General features: G+C 41.1%; 1 protein-coding gene across 1 annotated transcript in view; it reads left to right on the top strand.

Moving 5' to 3' along the window:
• Positions 1-16,024, top strand: part of LOC122758285 (arylsulfatase B-like) — a 58,312-nt gene that overhangs the window by 26,768 nt on the left and 15,520 nt on the right. The window contains exon 7 of the mRNA XM_044012329.1: positions 14,621-14,710. Coding sequence (XP_043868264.1) covers positions 14,621-14,664 — 44 coding nt within the window. The 3' untranslated portion in view covers positions 14,665-14,710. The remainder of the gene's footprint in view (positions 1-14,620; positions 14,711-16,024) is intronic.

The raw sequence follows: 16,024 nt of genomic DNA, 5'->3' as shown, positions 1-16,024 counted from the left end.
CAGGTCACATTCTGTTCACATTACGCACTCACTCACAGTGAATGACCATTATTCTTCCATAGTTACTGTTTCTTTCCATTTTCACATATGACATAATGCAGGAAAGCACTCAAATCATGTAAATGAGATCAAATACAAATGCCAATTCTTCGCTGTATGAATAGTTCAAAAACACCTTTGCACTTGAATTAAATCATCTATTAGAAGTCAGAATGTAAAGAATGTTAATTACCCTTATGACTGTTTCACTATTGTACATACAGATGTAATAAAGAAAGTATGGGAATTTAGTATTGTTTTTTGTGGGAATCATTTTTGGGGGGCGTTGTTTGATGGAACACTTCTTTATGAGGTGGGTTCAGGTTGGGAGAGTTTTGATCTAAAGGTCTCACAGGCCTTAGAAGATTTCCAGAATTTCAAGAAAGTTGTTTTTTAAAGTGCATGTAAAGCAAATTCAGGGATTCTCCGCTTCATATATTATGTATGTTGGAAAATAGTAGGTGAGAGAATGTGTGAGAAAATTACAACTGTGGGGTAAAGACAGAAAACCTTTATATTCCGTATAAACTAGGGATGTCTAGGGAGGCTGTCAGCTGAGCAGCCAACCAATACTTTTACCGTGCCGATGTATCTGAATTGGATAATCCTAATTTATTGTACTTTTAGTTAAAGGGTGATGTATTTGATTATAAAGACCGTATTTATTGTTTTATTTAAAATATTATTATTTAACATATCTTAATTTGAACATTGCTTTTTTTCCACTGCATACGAGTAATTCTTTTTCATGAGTAATTTTACTTCTATTTGAGTAGTAAACGTACTGTTACTTTAAGATAATAATCAGAGTAATTTTTTTGGCTACACTACCCACCTCTGGTCCCGATACCACCACATCAAAAACTGCAGTATCTACCGACATCGATTTTATTCCGATCACTTTCAACAACACAACACATTTGTGCTGAGTCATTTCAAAGATATAATTCTCCAATATTGTAGAAGAAACAAACAGCTCACACGACTCAGCTAAAATGGTTTTGCTGAATTTGCCTGCGATATATACATATATATATATATATATATATATATATATATATATATATATATATACATATATATATATATACATGTATATGTATGTATATGTATGTGTATATATAGATATATATATATGTATGTATGTGTATATATATATCTATAGATATATATATAGATATATATATACTCTACTGAAGCGTGTACAGTATTCGTGTGTGTAGAGGTCGTGCACCCGTGGTCACACGGTCAAGAGGCAGAACATCGAATGTAATAGAATTTTACATGATCTGACACCTAATTTGAAGCATTTAAAGACCCTTTGTCATTCAAATCGGGGCAAAGTAACACATTTTCTTGTGGGGCGACAACATCAGAGGCGATGATTTTTATCGCTTTACACGCACGTTAAATTCGGTTATGGTTTAGTGTAAAACGCTCATGTAACATTTTGTGTAAAACCTTGGGAACCTCTTAACTGAATGTCTCCATTAATCTTAACTGTGTCGCTGAGAGGCCCTGCACGCTCACTGCCTAATGGTCTGTGCAGCTGTGAATTGATTTGTAGCGCGAGGACTGTCCAGGTGAGGGTGACTGCTCCTCCAGACTCGTCAGAGATCGCGTTACAGCTCCCGCGGGACCACGCAGACGTGCACGCGGGGGCCTGCAGGATTTCTTTCCCATTGTTTCATGAGTAAATGAAGACATTTAATATCACGCAAAGGACACAGTCGGAGTCAGGCTGGGACTTTAAAAGCTCAGCTGTTATAACACACTGATGTGAATACTGATGGTTGACTGAATTTAACGGTGGGTTTGGTTTTCAAATGGCAGATTTGTCAACAGACGCATCCTCTCGGAGTGGATCTGAGGTGTGAGCAGCACTGACGCAACAAATAAATGAACTGTATTTATGTTTGTTCTCACAACTCAGCAAGTTCACTTTGACTTTTATTTGTTTCTAATCTGTTTTTCAACAAGTCCAAAAACAGCTGATTAACATCTGGCCTGTGTCAGCACTGGCACTCACTCCCGGGTCAAATGACTCGGCAATAGAGGCGAGTTTTTATCAGCGCAGATGGAAACATGACATCTGAGTGGAAGCGCTGTGCTTTGCCAGTGTTGCTGCTGCATCTGCTGCTTTTCCATGTGAAGTTATGAGAGCTAAAATGATTCAGTCATGCTTCGAAACATTTCGATTTGTAATCACTGTGACATTGTCACTGCTTTCTATGATGCTTCCTGATGTTGTATGACGTACTTCCTGCTCAGCACCATTGGTTTTCACCTTGTTTGCTTCGAAAAAAACCCAACAAACTCCAATATTTGCCAGTGGGAAAGCAGTCAGCGTAAGATCTTTTTATCAGATGCTTCGTCCACACTGCAACATTTTATAGTATTCATTATAAACCACATCTACCTGCTATGTTTTTGCCAGCCGTCCATTCTAACCTGGAGTTCAGGAGCTTAAACCTCATATAAAAAGTGGTTAAGTTGTGATTTGCATGACTGTGTGTGTCGTTTGGCTTGAAGTGGCTAGACAAGCTCACAGATCAAACATTATTAGCTGGACACAATATTCCCCAACATCAGCTGTCATTACTGTATCAAATAATTGTATCATATTATCAAATGATGAGATGACTTACTGTACTGCCGCATCTTCGAAGTGGGTGTGTCGTCTTCTGTGGAAAGTTGTAGTGGGATCACGTAAATCTTTTGCCCGGATGAAAACAAATATAATGCTATTTTTTGATTGGCTGTTACATTTTTTAATTGATTGACTGGTGCGTGGAAAGCCTCTTCTGAACTCTGTGGACACTGGAAGACGTACGATCAATTAGAAGGACTTAGAAACCCTGAAAACTTGTGTTAATCTTTAATATTTAACATAATAACATTAATATTTAGTCTGGTGTGTTCAGCGACAGCACTGCTGATCGCGAGCGCCGAGCCGCATCACAACTCCTGCCGCTGTATTTCAGTTCAGTGACTGTTTTCTGACGGAGTCTATGCTCCAGTCGTGCAGGAAGTACTGAACAAATCTTTGTAACAAACTGATTCTAATGATTCAGTACATTGAAAATATCCGCTTCTAGTCACATATAAAACGGAGTCACAGCAGTTTCATGCAGCCGTGCGGCGATGACCCCACCTACGTTGAGGAGGTGCTATTTTGAAATGGAAAACCAAAAACTACAGAAACTAGAGACTGTGTAGAGTCGAGCTGTGATAGGACCATTTAGTGGAGAAGCGGCAAATGTTGTCGTCCAGTTGAAGAACATTGACTGTGCGTGGAAATGTACTGACTATCTAACTATGGCTGTGAAGCTACAACTGTAATCAAAAGTGTTTATAGTTTAAATGCTTCTGTTTCTCCCTGTGATTGACCTTTGTGCTTCGGCTCGTCCAAACATTCACATTTGCTTTGGAGACAAAGAGAAGAAAGCAGGGAATGAGACATTTCTCTGTTTGCTGTCGTCATTTGGTGGCGGCCCTCGACAGCTAAGTGGTATTTGCCGTCTGAGGACAGTGGGAATTACGGCGTCCCTTGCTGCGTCGGCGGGGAGAGTAAACACGCGTGAAAAAAGTGAATTCTGGAGGGTGGTAATAACAGTGGAGGGAGACTGAACGTGTACACAGAGTGAAAAAGAAAGAGGGAGATAAAAAGGAAAAGGACAAAGGGTAGTAAACTAAAGGGCAGAAAGAAAAGAGGAGGTGAGGCTTTTGTTTCACAATTAACTGGAGTGGCTCTGGGTCACACATCTGTGACCTTTCACCTGCAGGCGAAGGCACATAGTACCTTTAACTGCCCGATTCCCCTCATTGCACAGCTCTGAATCTTGCAGTTACCCCAGGCTACAGTCGTACTACTACTTCTAGACTTCTTCTTCTTTAGTAGAACTTTAGTAGTAAGGCTACTTCTACACTATGTTTTCATCTGAAAAAACTAGCATTTTCAAACAAACAGTCCAGTTCTTGTCCAGACAAGAATTTCATTTTTGTATCGCCTTAGTAAGAGCAGTGAGGTGAAAGTACTTTTGGCTAATAAGAATCAATCAGAAAGCCAATGTGGATAACTGCGCCATCATTTATCATTGCTCTTGTTTTCTAAACGTCCACACTAAAATGCAGATCCACATTATTTCAAACTACGCTGGAGTTGGCAGCATTTCTAACCTTCTCCATTTTCGTTGCTTGAGGGTAGTATGGTTTCTGGAGTGGATTTGATGCATTTTTTTAAAGGAAAATGCAGGAGTGTGGATGTAACATAAGTGTAAATGGCAGTTTTCAGTCAGCTGATTGTAGTGTCTCAACTCGTTTGAACCAACGAGGAAAAAATATGGGTAAATGCGTCATCATTTCCATGGGTCTCTTTTCCTCTCTGCCCAGATTTAAACCCTGTGCCGAAGTTTTCAAACTAAAATAGAGCGTGCGGCATTTATAAACCTTTTAAAAAAAGTGTGGAAAACAGACACAGCCTTACCCAAAGATGTAGTAGTGTGGATGTAACACCAGAGAGTTTTAAATCAAAACCATCATAGTATAGTTTAATATATATATATGTTGGTACTGAATATACAGTATTTTAATGCAAAAACAACACTAACACTTGTTTAAAACAGCTCATTAAAGTTAACCCAGGGTTGTCTTGCTGCTATATTTAGCCTTTTTTAAGCATTTACATTTCAAGACGTAACTAGAATTAAACTAATTAGGAAAATAAGTCATCGGGAACTTGCCATTAAAATGCAGCGTGTGGGCTGCAAACACCTCATTTGAAATGCATCTGCAGGAGTGTGTACTTTGCTCAGTTGAGACAGTTTAACGGCAGGCAGGCACTTAACCAGATTATGTAAACATTTGCACGATCTTATCCGCGTCCCAGCATGGTTCGATACTTTAAAGAGGCCGTAACTGGCTTGTTACTGCAGAGCCATCAGATTCCTGGGAGCCAACGACCCGAGACGCTGAACGGAACCTGCAGGTTCACGGGTTCAGAGGCGAGACGGGGAAGATGACGCCCGGTATATCAGGTATAAGCACCAACATGGGACCAAAGCCTGCTCCTCTGAGGCTCTGGTTGAGTGAACTTTAAAAAACAAACAAGCGACATGTCTATAATGTCTGCTACTTTCACATCATTGTCAGATTAATTCCCACAATTCTTATTCATCAGTTCCACATAACCCTCTCTGGAAACACAAAAGCATCACAGCGCTTAGTAAAGCAAGGCGGCTGCATGCAGTTGGACTGTGGACGAAAACACTAAGAAGCACATCGAGTGCACACAGACAAACACACACTCAGCTGCGTCGCTTCCTCTCTCGCGCTTGACCACTCGCACAAACCCACTCAACTATAACTCTCTCTTGCTGGAGCACTCAATCATGGTCATGCATACAAAATACCTGGTATTGTATATTGTACACTGCAAAAATGTTGACATTTTGAAAAATACGATGATATAAAGTAGCAATTAGTGCTGGGTGGTATGATCAAAAATGATATATATATATATATATATATGTATGTATATATATATATGTATATATATGTATATGTATATATGTATATATATATGTATGTATATATATATATGTATATATATATATGTATATATATGATATGATGACATAAAGTAGCAATTAGTGCTGGGTGGTATGATCAAAAATGATATACATGTATGTATATATGTATATGTATATATATATATATATGTATATTTATATTTATATGTATAGATATACTGTGTGTGTATATATGTATATATATATATACATATATATATGTATGTATACATATATGTATATATACATGTATATATGAAGCATCTGATTCTGATGTTAGTCTCAGCTGCTGCTGTTACTGCACCACACAGCTCCCAATTTTCCCAGATGCATTCTGCATGAGTAATGTTGCACCGTAGAGCGCACACATGCGTCTGTGCATGCGTGTGTGTGTGTGTGTGTGTGAGAGAGAATCCTCTTCACCTATTATGTCTGTCATCACAGTCTAGGAAAGACTTGGCTTGCATCCACTCCAGAGAAATGACTCTCCTATCCACATTATAGAGCACTTAATACACCTGTCTTTTATCATACAGAGAGAGAGAGAGAGGGAGAGAGAGAGAGAGAGACCTCAGTCATGACTTCACCTCTTCTCATTAAACAAAATGGCACACACACTCACACACAAGCTAAAAGTCATCGTTTTTCCGTCTCTTCTTCCAGTGTCGTTGAGTGACTCCCTGTGGCCATCTGTTGTGTCTCACACTGAGCTAACAAGTCTAATCACCGCTCAGTGATGTCATTCTGTGTGCAGTCTTTGCTTTACAGGCACACACACACACATGTACATACCCAAATATATATATATATATATATATATGTATATATATATATATATATATGTACAGTATATATGAGAGGAAATTGGATAGAGTGTGGATAATCTTTGCATTAGTGCAGAGTATGTAATCAGTGTGCGCCTGAGGGAGTAAAACACACCTTGTGTTTTTACTTTTACACACACACACTACTCTTCCTAAATGGCCCAGCTTGTGCTGCAGTGTTAAGTGCTTTTTGTGGAAGTGGAAAAGGGGGGTTGTGTGTGCGCCTGTGTCAGAGGAATTAGAGCCAAAGTGAGGAGATGGAACTGGACGTTAAAGCGGTGTAACGTCATCGGCAAACGGGGGTGATATCACCGAGGATCAAATTTCATGTGCAGTTAATTGTTTTAAAGAATTTTAGGAGTGGATGTCAGAGAGATGAAGACACTAAACCAAAAAAAAAATCTGATTGTTATTTGTCAGGGTGTTTCAATCTGCTGTTAAAATGTAATGCCAGTTGTTCAGGATGCACAGGAAAGGTTAAACTGTTCCTCACAACCTGCAGAGGAGCTTTTGTTATCTTATTCATTTATTCTATTGTATTTATGCGATGAATCAGCCTGCAGAGCCAAAGACAAATGTCCACATCTGTGCACAATCACCATTATTATATTATTTTCTATAACTGCTTTACTTTGTTGGGATTATAGACTGCAAGCAGAAAATGGAAGTTGTCCCTGGGTCTGGAAAGTGAAGGCGACATGGAATTGTCTGAAACCTGTGGCAAAAAGAAGTCTGTTTGTATGTTAGTTGATGAGAAAATTAGCCTGCTTCTCATTTGGTAAACATTTTCCTGTTGAGTTTATGGTCAGTAGTTTCAGGCCTTCGACACAGCATTTTGTAAATTCCCAGCCAGCATGTCCACGTGGGCCCCATTAGGGTTATATATTCAGGGCTGACAATATGGGTCCCAAGCAGGTTTGTCCATGGTTTCCATGGTGGCCCTGCCCTTGTTTGTCCACTTCAAGCCAATTTCCACTTAGTTATTGCCCTTTCCAGGTAGCCTGGAAAGGGCAAGTCCCAAATTATGCAAGTCCCATATGGTTTCAGTAACATGGGCCCCACATGGGAAGCCCTTGTACATGCTGGCTGTTAGTTGGTCCCAGCATGGAATGGTTTCATGTGTAGCTTTGGTGTGATTGGTAATGGGTGTCACGCACAGTGACCCATCACTTCTTCATCAGCTTCACTCTCTCATCCAGAGATGGTCTCGTTTGTAAAATTTGAGACTTCTTTGGTGGGAATGATATGTACAAAGTTTTAACATTAGCTGCTCTGTCCAGTTGTTTATTAGACTGAGGAAACTGAAGATTCCAGCAACTGTGGTTGGTGCTTCCCCCTTGTGTTCATCATCAAAACGGACATTTAGATTTAAGCCAAACAGCACAACATTGGACTGAAACAACAATTTAATCTTTCATTTTATCATATCATATTAGTCTTCTATTGATTAACTATTTTACATTACAACCGAAGAGTAATGCTAATTTGGAATTATCGATTGTTTTTCCTTCACGGATCGACAACCGGTGATGATTCTATCCTGCGTTTAACCCAAGCTTTTTAGCCTGAATTCTTATTAAGATGTAGAGTATACTGTGTGGCCATATACCAATGCTAAAACAACAAATCTAGACTTGTGCACAGTCACTTTAGCCCTGTCACTCTCTTGAGTTGAACAAATTGCAGGAGATTGTGATTGATTTGACTACTTTTGAAAAATAAAATAATATTGCGATAGTTATTGTCCGCCCTACAAGCTGAATTGATTAGTTACAGCTGAGGAAATCTAACAGTAGCCTATATGTTTTTGTTTTTTTTTTCACTTTGGCAACTTGAAATGTGAAATCTGCTTTTATTTTCTTCCAACTGAAATCATGGAGTAATTGCTGGAAAAGGAGTCTCCATGGTAAATCTGCCACCGGTGTCATCACAAACATCATTCGTGCCGCTGTAGCAACTCTAAGTCATCACTGGGGGAGTGAAACGCCATTGTCTCAGCCCCCCTGTGGCCATCAGCAGGTCATGCTTGCATCCAAACTCAAAGCGGAAGTTGCACAAGCACCAGAAACCCAACGGTTTTTCCCTCGTTCTCTTTGAAGAGCTCCTGGCAAGGCTTTCAAAGCCCCTCTGTCTCAACGCTGGCTCCTAAAATAATGTGTGGTGAATGTGATCCAGCTGCCCAGCTGAGCGAGAACAGACAATGGTTATTATACTCAGGAACAATAATTGCTTTGATTTATCCATTCTTCGTGTTTTACTTCCCCGCGTTTGGCACATTCCCTGGGATTTGCACGGCGAAGGGCAGAAACATGAACGGACGTTTGTGTTTTGAGAAATATTGGTCCCCCTGTCTCACATGTATGATCCTGCATCTAATGTGCTGCCACTGAGCGGTTGCTGTGGTGCTGATGCAGCAACAGTTCTCTAGTCCTGTAAAAATGTTCCAGTGACACACACTCACACACACACACACAGGCTGCCGAGTGCAACGATGAAGTCATTGTTTGTCAAATCTGTTTCTTATTGTATGAGCACACAGCAGCTGCAATGCCCATTAAGTTCCAGTCTTAAGATAGCAGGACTTGTATAACCCAGTTCACAATGACAATCTGTATTGTGCGTTTTCTTTTTGTAAATTCCAGATGTTCCCATGTGGTTCACAATTGTGGATTCATGTTGTGTTTTGACCTTTTCAGATTTGTGTGCCTGGTATTTGGCTCCAGTTGCTTCTTCCCTCGCACTTGCAGAAAATCCTTTTTCTTCCAGTGAATGCAGAAGCAGCCGTTGCCGAGTGGCATCATGTAACACCTGCGCTGTGAACGTTAGCCTGAGGGATGTGGTTCCTGAGGTGGTTATTATCATTAATGAGAGTGTTTTCTCTTCGACACATGCCTCACAAGCAACGATAGGAGAACATATGGCGAATGCAGTGGGAAATGTTTGGTTCCCTTTAGAGCTGTTCCGATACCGGTATCGGAAATGCCTCCGATACTCCCGAAAATGTGGGTATCGGCGAGTACTGGAGTCCATGCACGTAATTTATTAGAGCTCCGTTAGCTCTGACACGGTTCTTCTTCGCCGCTCTTGAAACAGTTGCGCTGTGCTGTCTTAGAGGTGTGAAGAAGAACTTGACCCGACACCCGTAGACAAGGAGCTAACGTTAGCTCATCATGTCGGCGGTTTGGCAGTATTTACCAGTTAGCTCCGTTAGCGTTGTTAGCTGCGCCAGCTCCATTAGCGCGCCTACAGTCAAACTGGAGCGGCCCGTTTATTAAAGGAAAAGAGCAGCGCTACAGCTAACCAGCGTACCTGTGTCCTGCGTATGTATGCCTCTGTTTTTGAAGTTTAGCGTTACTTCAGAGACTCATTTTAACAATCTGGAGTCATGTAAAAACGATGTCACGCGCGTCCTTTCCCGGTCAGTCGTCATGGAAACATGAAGCTCTGCCAGTGCTGCGTTGTTTGGACCAGAGTCAAAACAAACGTACAAGCTGAAAAACGAAATAACATATCACTGGTAAAAATAAATGGTGTCCATTTGCTGTATTCGTTCATGTTTTACAGAGGGTTTAACCTAAGCTAAACCTTATCATCCTATCACAGTCTTACAGGCGTAGTAAGATATATATATTTTTTATAACACACTGGTATCGGTATCGGTACTCTGTATCAGCCGATACCCACATTACAAGTATCGGAATCGGTATCGGGAGGGAAAAAATGGTATCGGAACATCTCTAGTTCCCTTGCTGTCTGGGTGTATTAGTAGCTGTTTGATGTGTCACAAACCGATGCAGACGCAACCTCGAACTGTTCACTCTCTCCTCTGCACAATGCAGCTACAAAAACACTTCATGGAAAAGAGTTTGACAGTAGTTTAAGGAAAACTATCAGGGCTGGTTCTACAGCGGTCCAATACAAACCAGTGCGGTCCTCTCCAAAATAGATAATAAAATGAGTAACCTCTTGGCTGAACATTGTAGTCGGATGCCTTAAGCCTGGATTACATTGTATGATTATGGGCTGTGGTGTGGCAGTGGTGATACCCCGTATGATAGCTTCAAAGACAGCCATTGTCCTGGTATTGATGGCTGGGTCAGCGAGGTACGTAGTGTGATATCGTACCTGTGTAACAGCGACATTGAACGCAACACGGCAGCACCTGTTTGGTTTGTGACTAGTTTGATAATCGGTTATCGGTTTGAAGCCTTTTTCATGATTAAAACAAGATTTCTGATTGTTTAAGCTTCTTAAATGTGAATATTTTCTTCATTTATTTTCCCTGGATAACAAAAAAATCATTAAAACGAACAGCGATCAATATTTTTTAAGCTTTTCTGATATTTTATGGACCAAACAATTCATCGAGAAAATAATCGACAATGAATATATTTCAATCCAACAGTAACAAAATGGAAATATGTCACGTTTACGTGGGTCAGACACGTGATAGCACCAAACCAGGAAGTTATGATCTGATCAACTGTTGATACGAACACCAATCTGAATGACGATCAGCTTATACCTTTCGTTATGAATGAAATTTGTTTCCAAATGGGCTGTATCGAATTAGAGTTTTTGGATACTCATGTTTACACGACATATTTTCATTCCGACTGCTTGTGTCCACGTAAACATCGATTGATTTAATGGTAAATGGCAAACATGGCAATCCTCAGTTTACTTCCCATTTTGTACAGACTGAACGACTACAGTAGATGTAATGCATTAATGACTGAGCTTTCGGGAACAGAGTTTCTGTTTCACACTTTGAACAGAGCCAGGCTAATCCCCTGTTTCTGGTCCTCATGCCATGCTAAGCTCCCCGTCTGCTGGCTGTATCCTCACATTTAACCGATATAAGAGATGTATTGATCCTGTCATCTAAGTCTTAGCAGGAAAGCACTGAAGCCATGTAACCAAATGTTAAAAAAACTATTTCTTTAAAACGTTAACAACCCACATATTTCCCTTCCATCCTGTTCCCAAAGCCCCCTACTATAAGAAAGAGCCTTTTGTGGTGGGACTGGCAGCAGCCAACGTACCTACAGACACCCCATGTCACACACATAATAGCCTGCCCCCAGCTGTGGAGCGGTTCAACAGCTGAGCTTCAAACAGCGACTCCTAACTCATTCTAACAGGAGAGGTATTCCCATGTTTAATTCATGTTAGGGCATTATTTTCAGCATTGCTTTTTAGTGCCAAAATAGACTGGACTGTGATGCTTGGGGGGGGGAAACTCTACTCAGCTTGAAAGGTTTTTCCAAAATGCCCAACAAGAATGTAACTCAAGTCATATCATTACGGTTGGACATCACTTGGGCTTTTTTGGACGGCATTGCTAAGCTGATACTTTTGAAATGAAGCCATGTGCTTCTATCATGGTATGGTTCAGTTTAGGACAGTACGGTACAGTTTGGAATGGTAAAGTCAGGCGTGCATTTACCTGTCACACTCACTTAAACATAGTGAGGAAAGTCTGTATTTGTATGAAAACTTTATTGAATGGATCAGCTCAGATTCAAAAGCCTGCACGCTCGCTGTGTGGTTGGTATGTTGTTTATTAGTATTTCATAGTGATCCCGCTGACGCTGCTGCGTAGAATTGTGTTATTTCAGGCTTATGCCAGTGTTATTGTTGCAAAATGCTGCTTCTTTTTTTTTCCACTTTTCATAAACTGGATGCTGGTTTTGATTTTGTTTTGTTGGACTATGTTGCATTTTATTATCAGGGAGTCTTTGACACAGACATCAAGGCCTTTGCTGAAGAGTAGATCCGGTTCAGACTGATTTCAGTATTTGAGTCCTGTCTGATGCTCAACTGTGCACTTTGTAGAATTATTGAATTTAAATCCAATGTCATATCGGTTAATGTGAGATTCTGCTCTGCTGACAGGGTTAAGAGCGTTCAAAGCGATGTTGCTCTATGCTGCATCTGAAGCTGTTAAAGATGGTAATAATAAGATAATGGAAATACTAATATGTCGACTTTATTAGGGTGTAAATTAGGCCTGGGTGATATGGCCAAAAAGTTTATCACGATAAAAACATTTTCAAATCGTTTTCATTTAGATTTTCTTTAAGATGATAATGACACATAGTCTACGTAATATTGTTTAATTTTCAAAAACAACTAAAACACCGCAGCACGATTTCTCCGCATATATTAATGATGCAAAGATACAGAATTAGACGATCACAGTTAAAATGTGAGCAAACGATGCTCACTTCAGAGAATGACTGCTGCAGAGGAGATTGTCATTGGGTTGTGTCTTTGTCTTGAAAAGACAACTTCCTGTGACTATATTTCTGAAGGCTGAAACTACGAAATGCTGCCACACTTGAGACTGGAATCACCAGGGCGGCTTCGGCTATAGTTTTGAAGTCAGAGAACATTTCTCTAAAGGAAGTGGTCACAACTCGGCAAGACTCTCTGAATGTGGGACTTCCTGATCCTTACGGCTGCCGGCACCACTGTTACAAGTGGTCTACAGGTGGTTATTGACGGTGTTGTGTGTGAATTAGGTGAAGTTACGGTAGATCGCCCTCAAAATGACAGTATGGTAGAAAAAAAAATCTATCAATGATGCAGAATTCTCGATTAACGCGACCCCAGGTCTAGACACCAGTTGTCTCCACACGCTGTGGTAATGGTGTTTAGTAAGAAGCTCTGCAATCCTGTTAATGTTGGAACTATTGATGTCAGATCTTCTGAGCTGAGTGCTGCTATTCCTGGACACAATCCATTAACAGGGGCCTCAGCCTAACGAGTCAATGGGAAGAGAGTCAGCCATTAGTTAATGATCTACAGTCTGATGTATGTGTGAGGCAGAGTGACCTGAACAAAGATGTTTGAACAGTGTCAATGGTTCCATTGAGTTTTCAGTTCAAACAGGAATGATCAGTGTCTTGTGCACTTTGTTGATACTGTAGCATTCAGGGAGTCTCCAAATCATTAACATTAACTGGACGGTGGAGAGCCACGATTCATTCCCTTGCTGCATCAACAGCTAACCCCGAGGTTGAGGTGTCCCCAGGGAAACATACTCAGGGTGGCCAACTAACTAGCTACTCCCGTAGAACCCATCGCCAGCTTACACAGCCTCTCTCGTTCACGGCCACAAACTTAAACCCTCTCCTAAACAATAAAACCCTCTGAACTACTTCCCAGCCAATTACCCATCTCCATCAATAACTAGCCCAAACAAGAAGTGAAACACATACATGAAAAATACCCATAGTTATAATATCTTTATATTTAGAATGTCGTATTATTTTCAAAGGTCAGTCCATGGCCTTGAGGAAAGGCAACTTGGTTTGTAACCATAGGGTTGCTGGTTCAAATCCCAACAGGTCCAGGGATGGGGTGTCTCTTAATCTCCATTGCTCCCAATTGATAATTAATTAATGTGACGCTATAAATACAAACCCAGTGTACTCCAGTGCTGGTCTCAAGCCCTGATGAATGGGAGGGTTGTGTCTGGAAGGACATCCGGCATAAAAAGAAAAAATCAAATATGCGTAACATGGGGAGAAGCCAGAATGAATCCAACACAGACAACTTTCAAAATCATCTTCAAATCCATCCATGGATGTGTGAGGTCAATGACATGGCGACTGAAAAACAAGTATTTTGACATAAAATAGTGATTTGAAGAGTATCTTAAAGGTTTTAGGTTAATTGTATTGCTTTGGCTACATTAAATAGTATTTTTTTTCTTTATGGTGCTTTTCCACAGTTATAGGACGACTCAGCTCGACTCCACTCTACTCGGATTGGTATCAGGCGCGTAGTTTTCCGTTCCGTTAACCAGCTAGACATCATCATGAGTAGGTGTGTGTTTATGACTAATCCTGCCTGGTTGAGTTGCGTAAAAGTACACACAGCGCAGTGCATTCTGTTGTCCTGTCTCTGCCGCTTTGCCCTCAAGGACCCTCATAATATCCAATGAGTGTTGCCGACATCAGCGTCTGTCTTTTTTTTAATGAACACATGAAACAGTTTAAGAGCTTTTCCAGGTGCAGTGGCTCCTCACTCTGAGGTTTGGATGGAAAATACCGATGAGCGCAGAGAAAATGATGCTCATTTTGTTTTGGGGCAGCAGTGACTGAACTCTGGTTGCTCTCTGGAGGTGGTATGGTTTAGTGATTTGGACTCATTGCATCGTTTCTACTGTCTCTACAGGTTGTGAGGGAGCGGGAAACGACTCGCGCACCATCTGGATTTAACTGGAGAAATTTGTCCGTGTGCTCGGCCCAAGATTCCATGCAAGAGGTTGGTGTTGTGTCGTAACACATTGTGTGTGTTTTTTTTTTTCCCCTTCAGTTTCATCTGTACTCCTTTTGTCCATCCTCACATGACTCCGGTGTGGCGGCTTTTTCCTCCGGAAATATGCGACTCTTTGGTGTTGTGCAGACCAACAAAACAAACAGAAACGTGGCTTCCTGCTTTTCTTCATATGATGTTACTGTGGGGTTCCTGGCAGCTGCCTGTTACTAGTGGAAATACAAGCTGATCCCATGGCTCCAGTTGTTCCGGGCAGGTGTTACCCATCATCATCATCATCATCACTCCTTTAAGGACCTTAAAAACCTCTCTTATGGTCAATTACTTCCCCGCTCAGAAATCTGTCAAAATGAAAATTCCATTTTTGGAACATTTCTTGTTCACATTCCGCTGCGTCAACCTTCAAATCCACTCCTCCTACTTTGTTAGTGGAAAACCAGCCTTGTAAGATCAGGGCCGCTGTCCCGGCGTCCTTGGAATCAGAAGGTCTCGCAATGTCATGACACTACACACACGCCCCCTAGCCAGGTGCTGACTGTAAGATGGAAAACAAATTGAAAACAAATGCATAATGGCTACGAGAGGGGATTGCATGGGGGATTGTCAGTGGTAGACAATAGATGGATGTTTATTTATTGTGATGTCAGTAAAAAAATACCCACTCCCAACTTTCCATTTGTGCCTTTCTGGGACAAATTTGCAGATGTATTATTGCGCTTCCCACTCATGACAGGTTATAAGCAGTTTTCTGAGATTCCCGAAAAGAGATTCTTATTTTCATGACATCATCCACAGTGACGGGTCTGCAGACCATGTGGGAACAGTTAGCTGAAGCATCTTTATCCGCTCCCAGTCCCCTGCTTTATTTTCATTGTCTACGGTGCTTGCACTTGAAATCGATCTGGTATATTTATTGTGGTCAGGGTCGGAAATTGGGGGGCGTTGGAGGGGAGGTGGGGGGGGAGGCATGTTTTTCCAACATGGAGGAAAACAATGGCAGCGAGAGATAGTGAGCACAGACCACCTGTGAAGGTCATTGCAAAGTGGAAAGCCCCCCCCGCTAAGACAAACAAACAAAGCGATCGTTTGTCACTCTGCTCCCGAAATAGGGAGACGTTCCACTTCCTGTTATCCTCCTTTGTCTCCGGGCTCTGTTTGAAATGCTCTTACTTTAATCAGGAAGTGATTGACCTCATTCCCATCTTCTCAGCTGTTATCCAAAGATGTCTCTGCTCATTTATTCTAGAATTATGAGACGCGACGGTCGTCGTATATCCCGCCATGTCGGCTCTAATTCCGACA

Source organism: Solea senegalensis, linkage group LG21 (assembly GCF_019176455.1).
Source record: "Solea senegalensis isolate Sse05_10M linkage group LG21, IFAPA_SoseM_1, whole genome shotgun sequence".
Lineage (NCBI taxonomy): Eukaryota > Metazoa > Chordata > Actinopteri > Pleuronectiformes > Soleidae > Solea > Solea senegalensis.
Note: the sequence above shows the minus strand (reverse complement) of the source record. Positions and strands in the feature narration are given on the sequence as shown.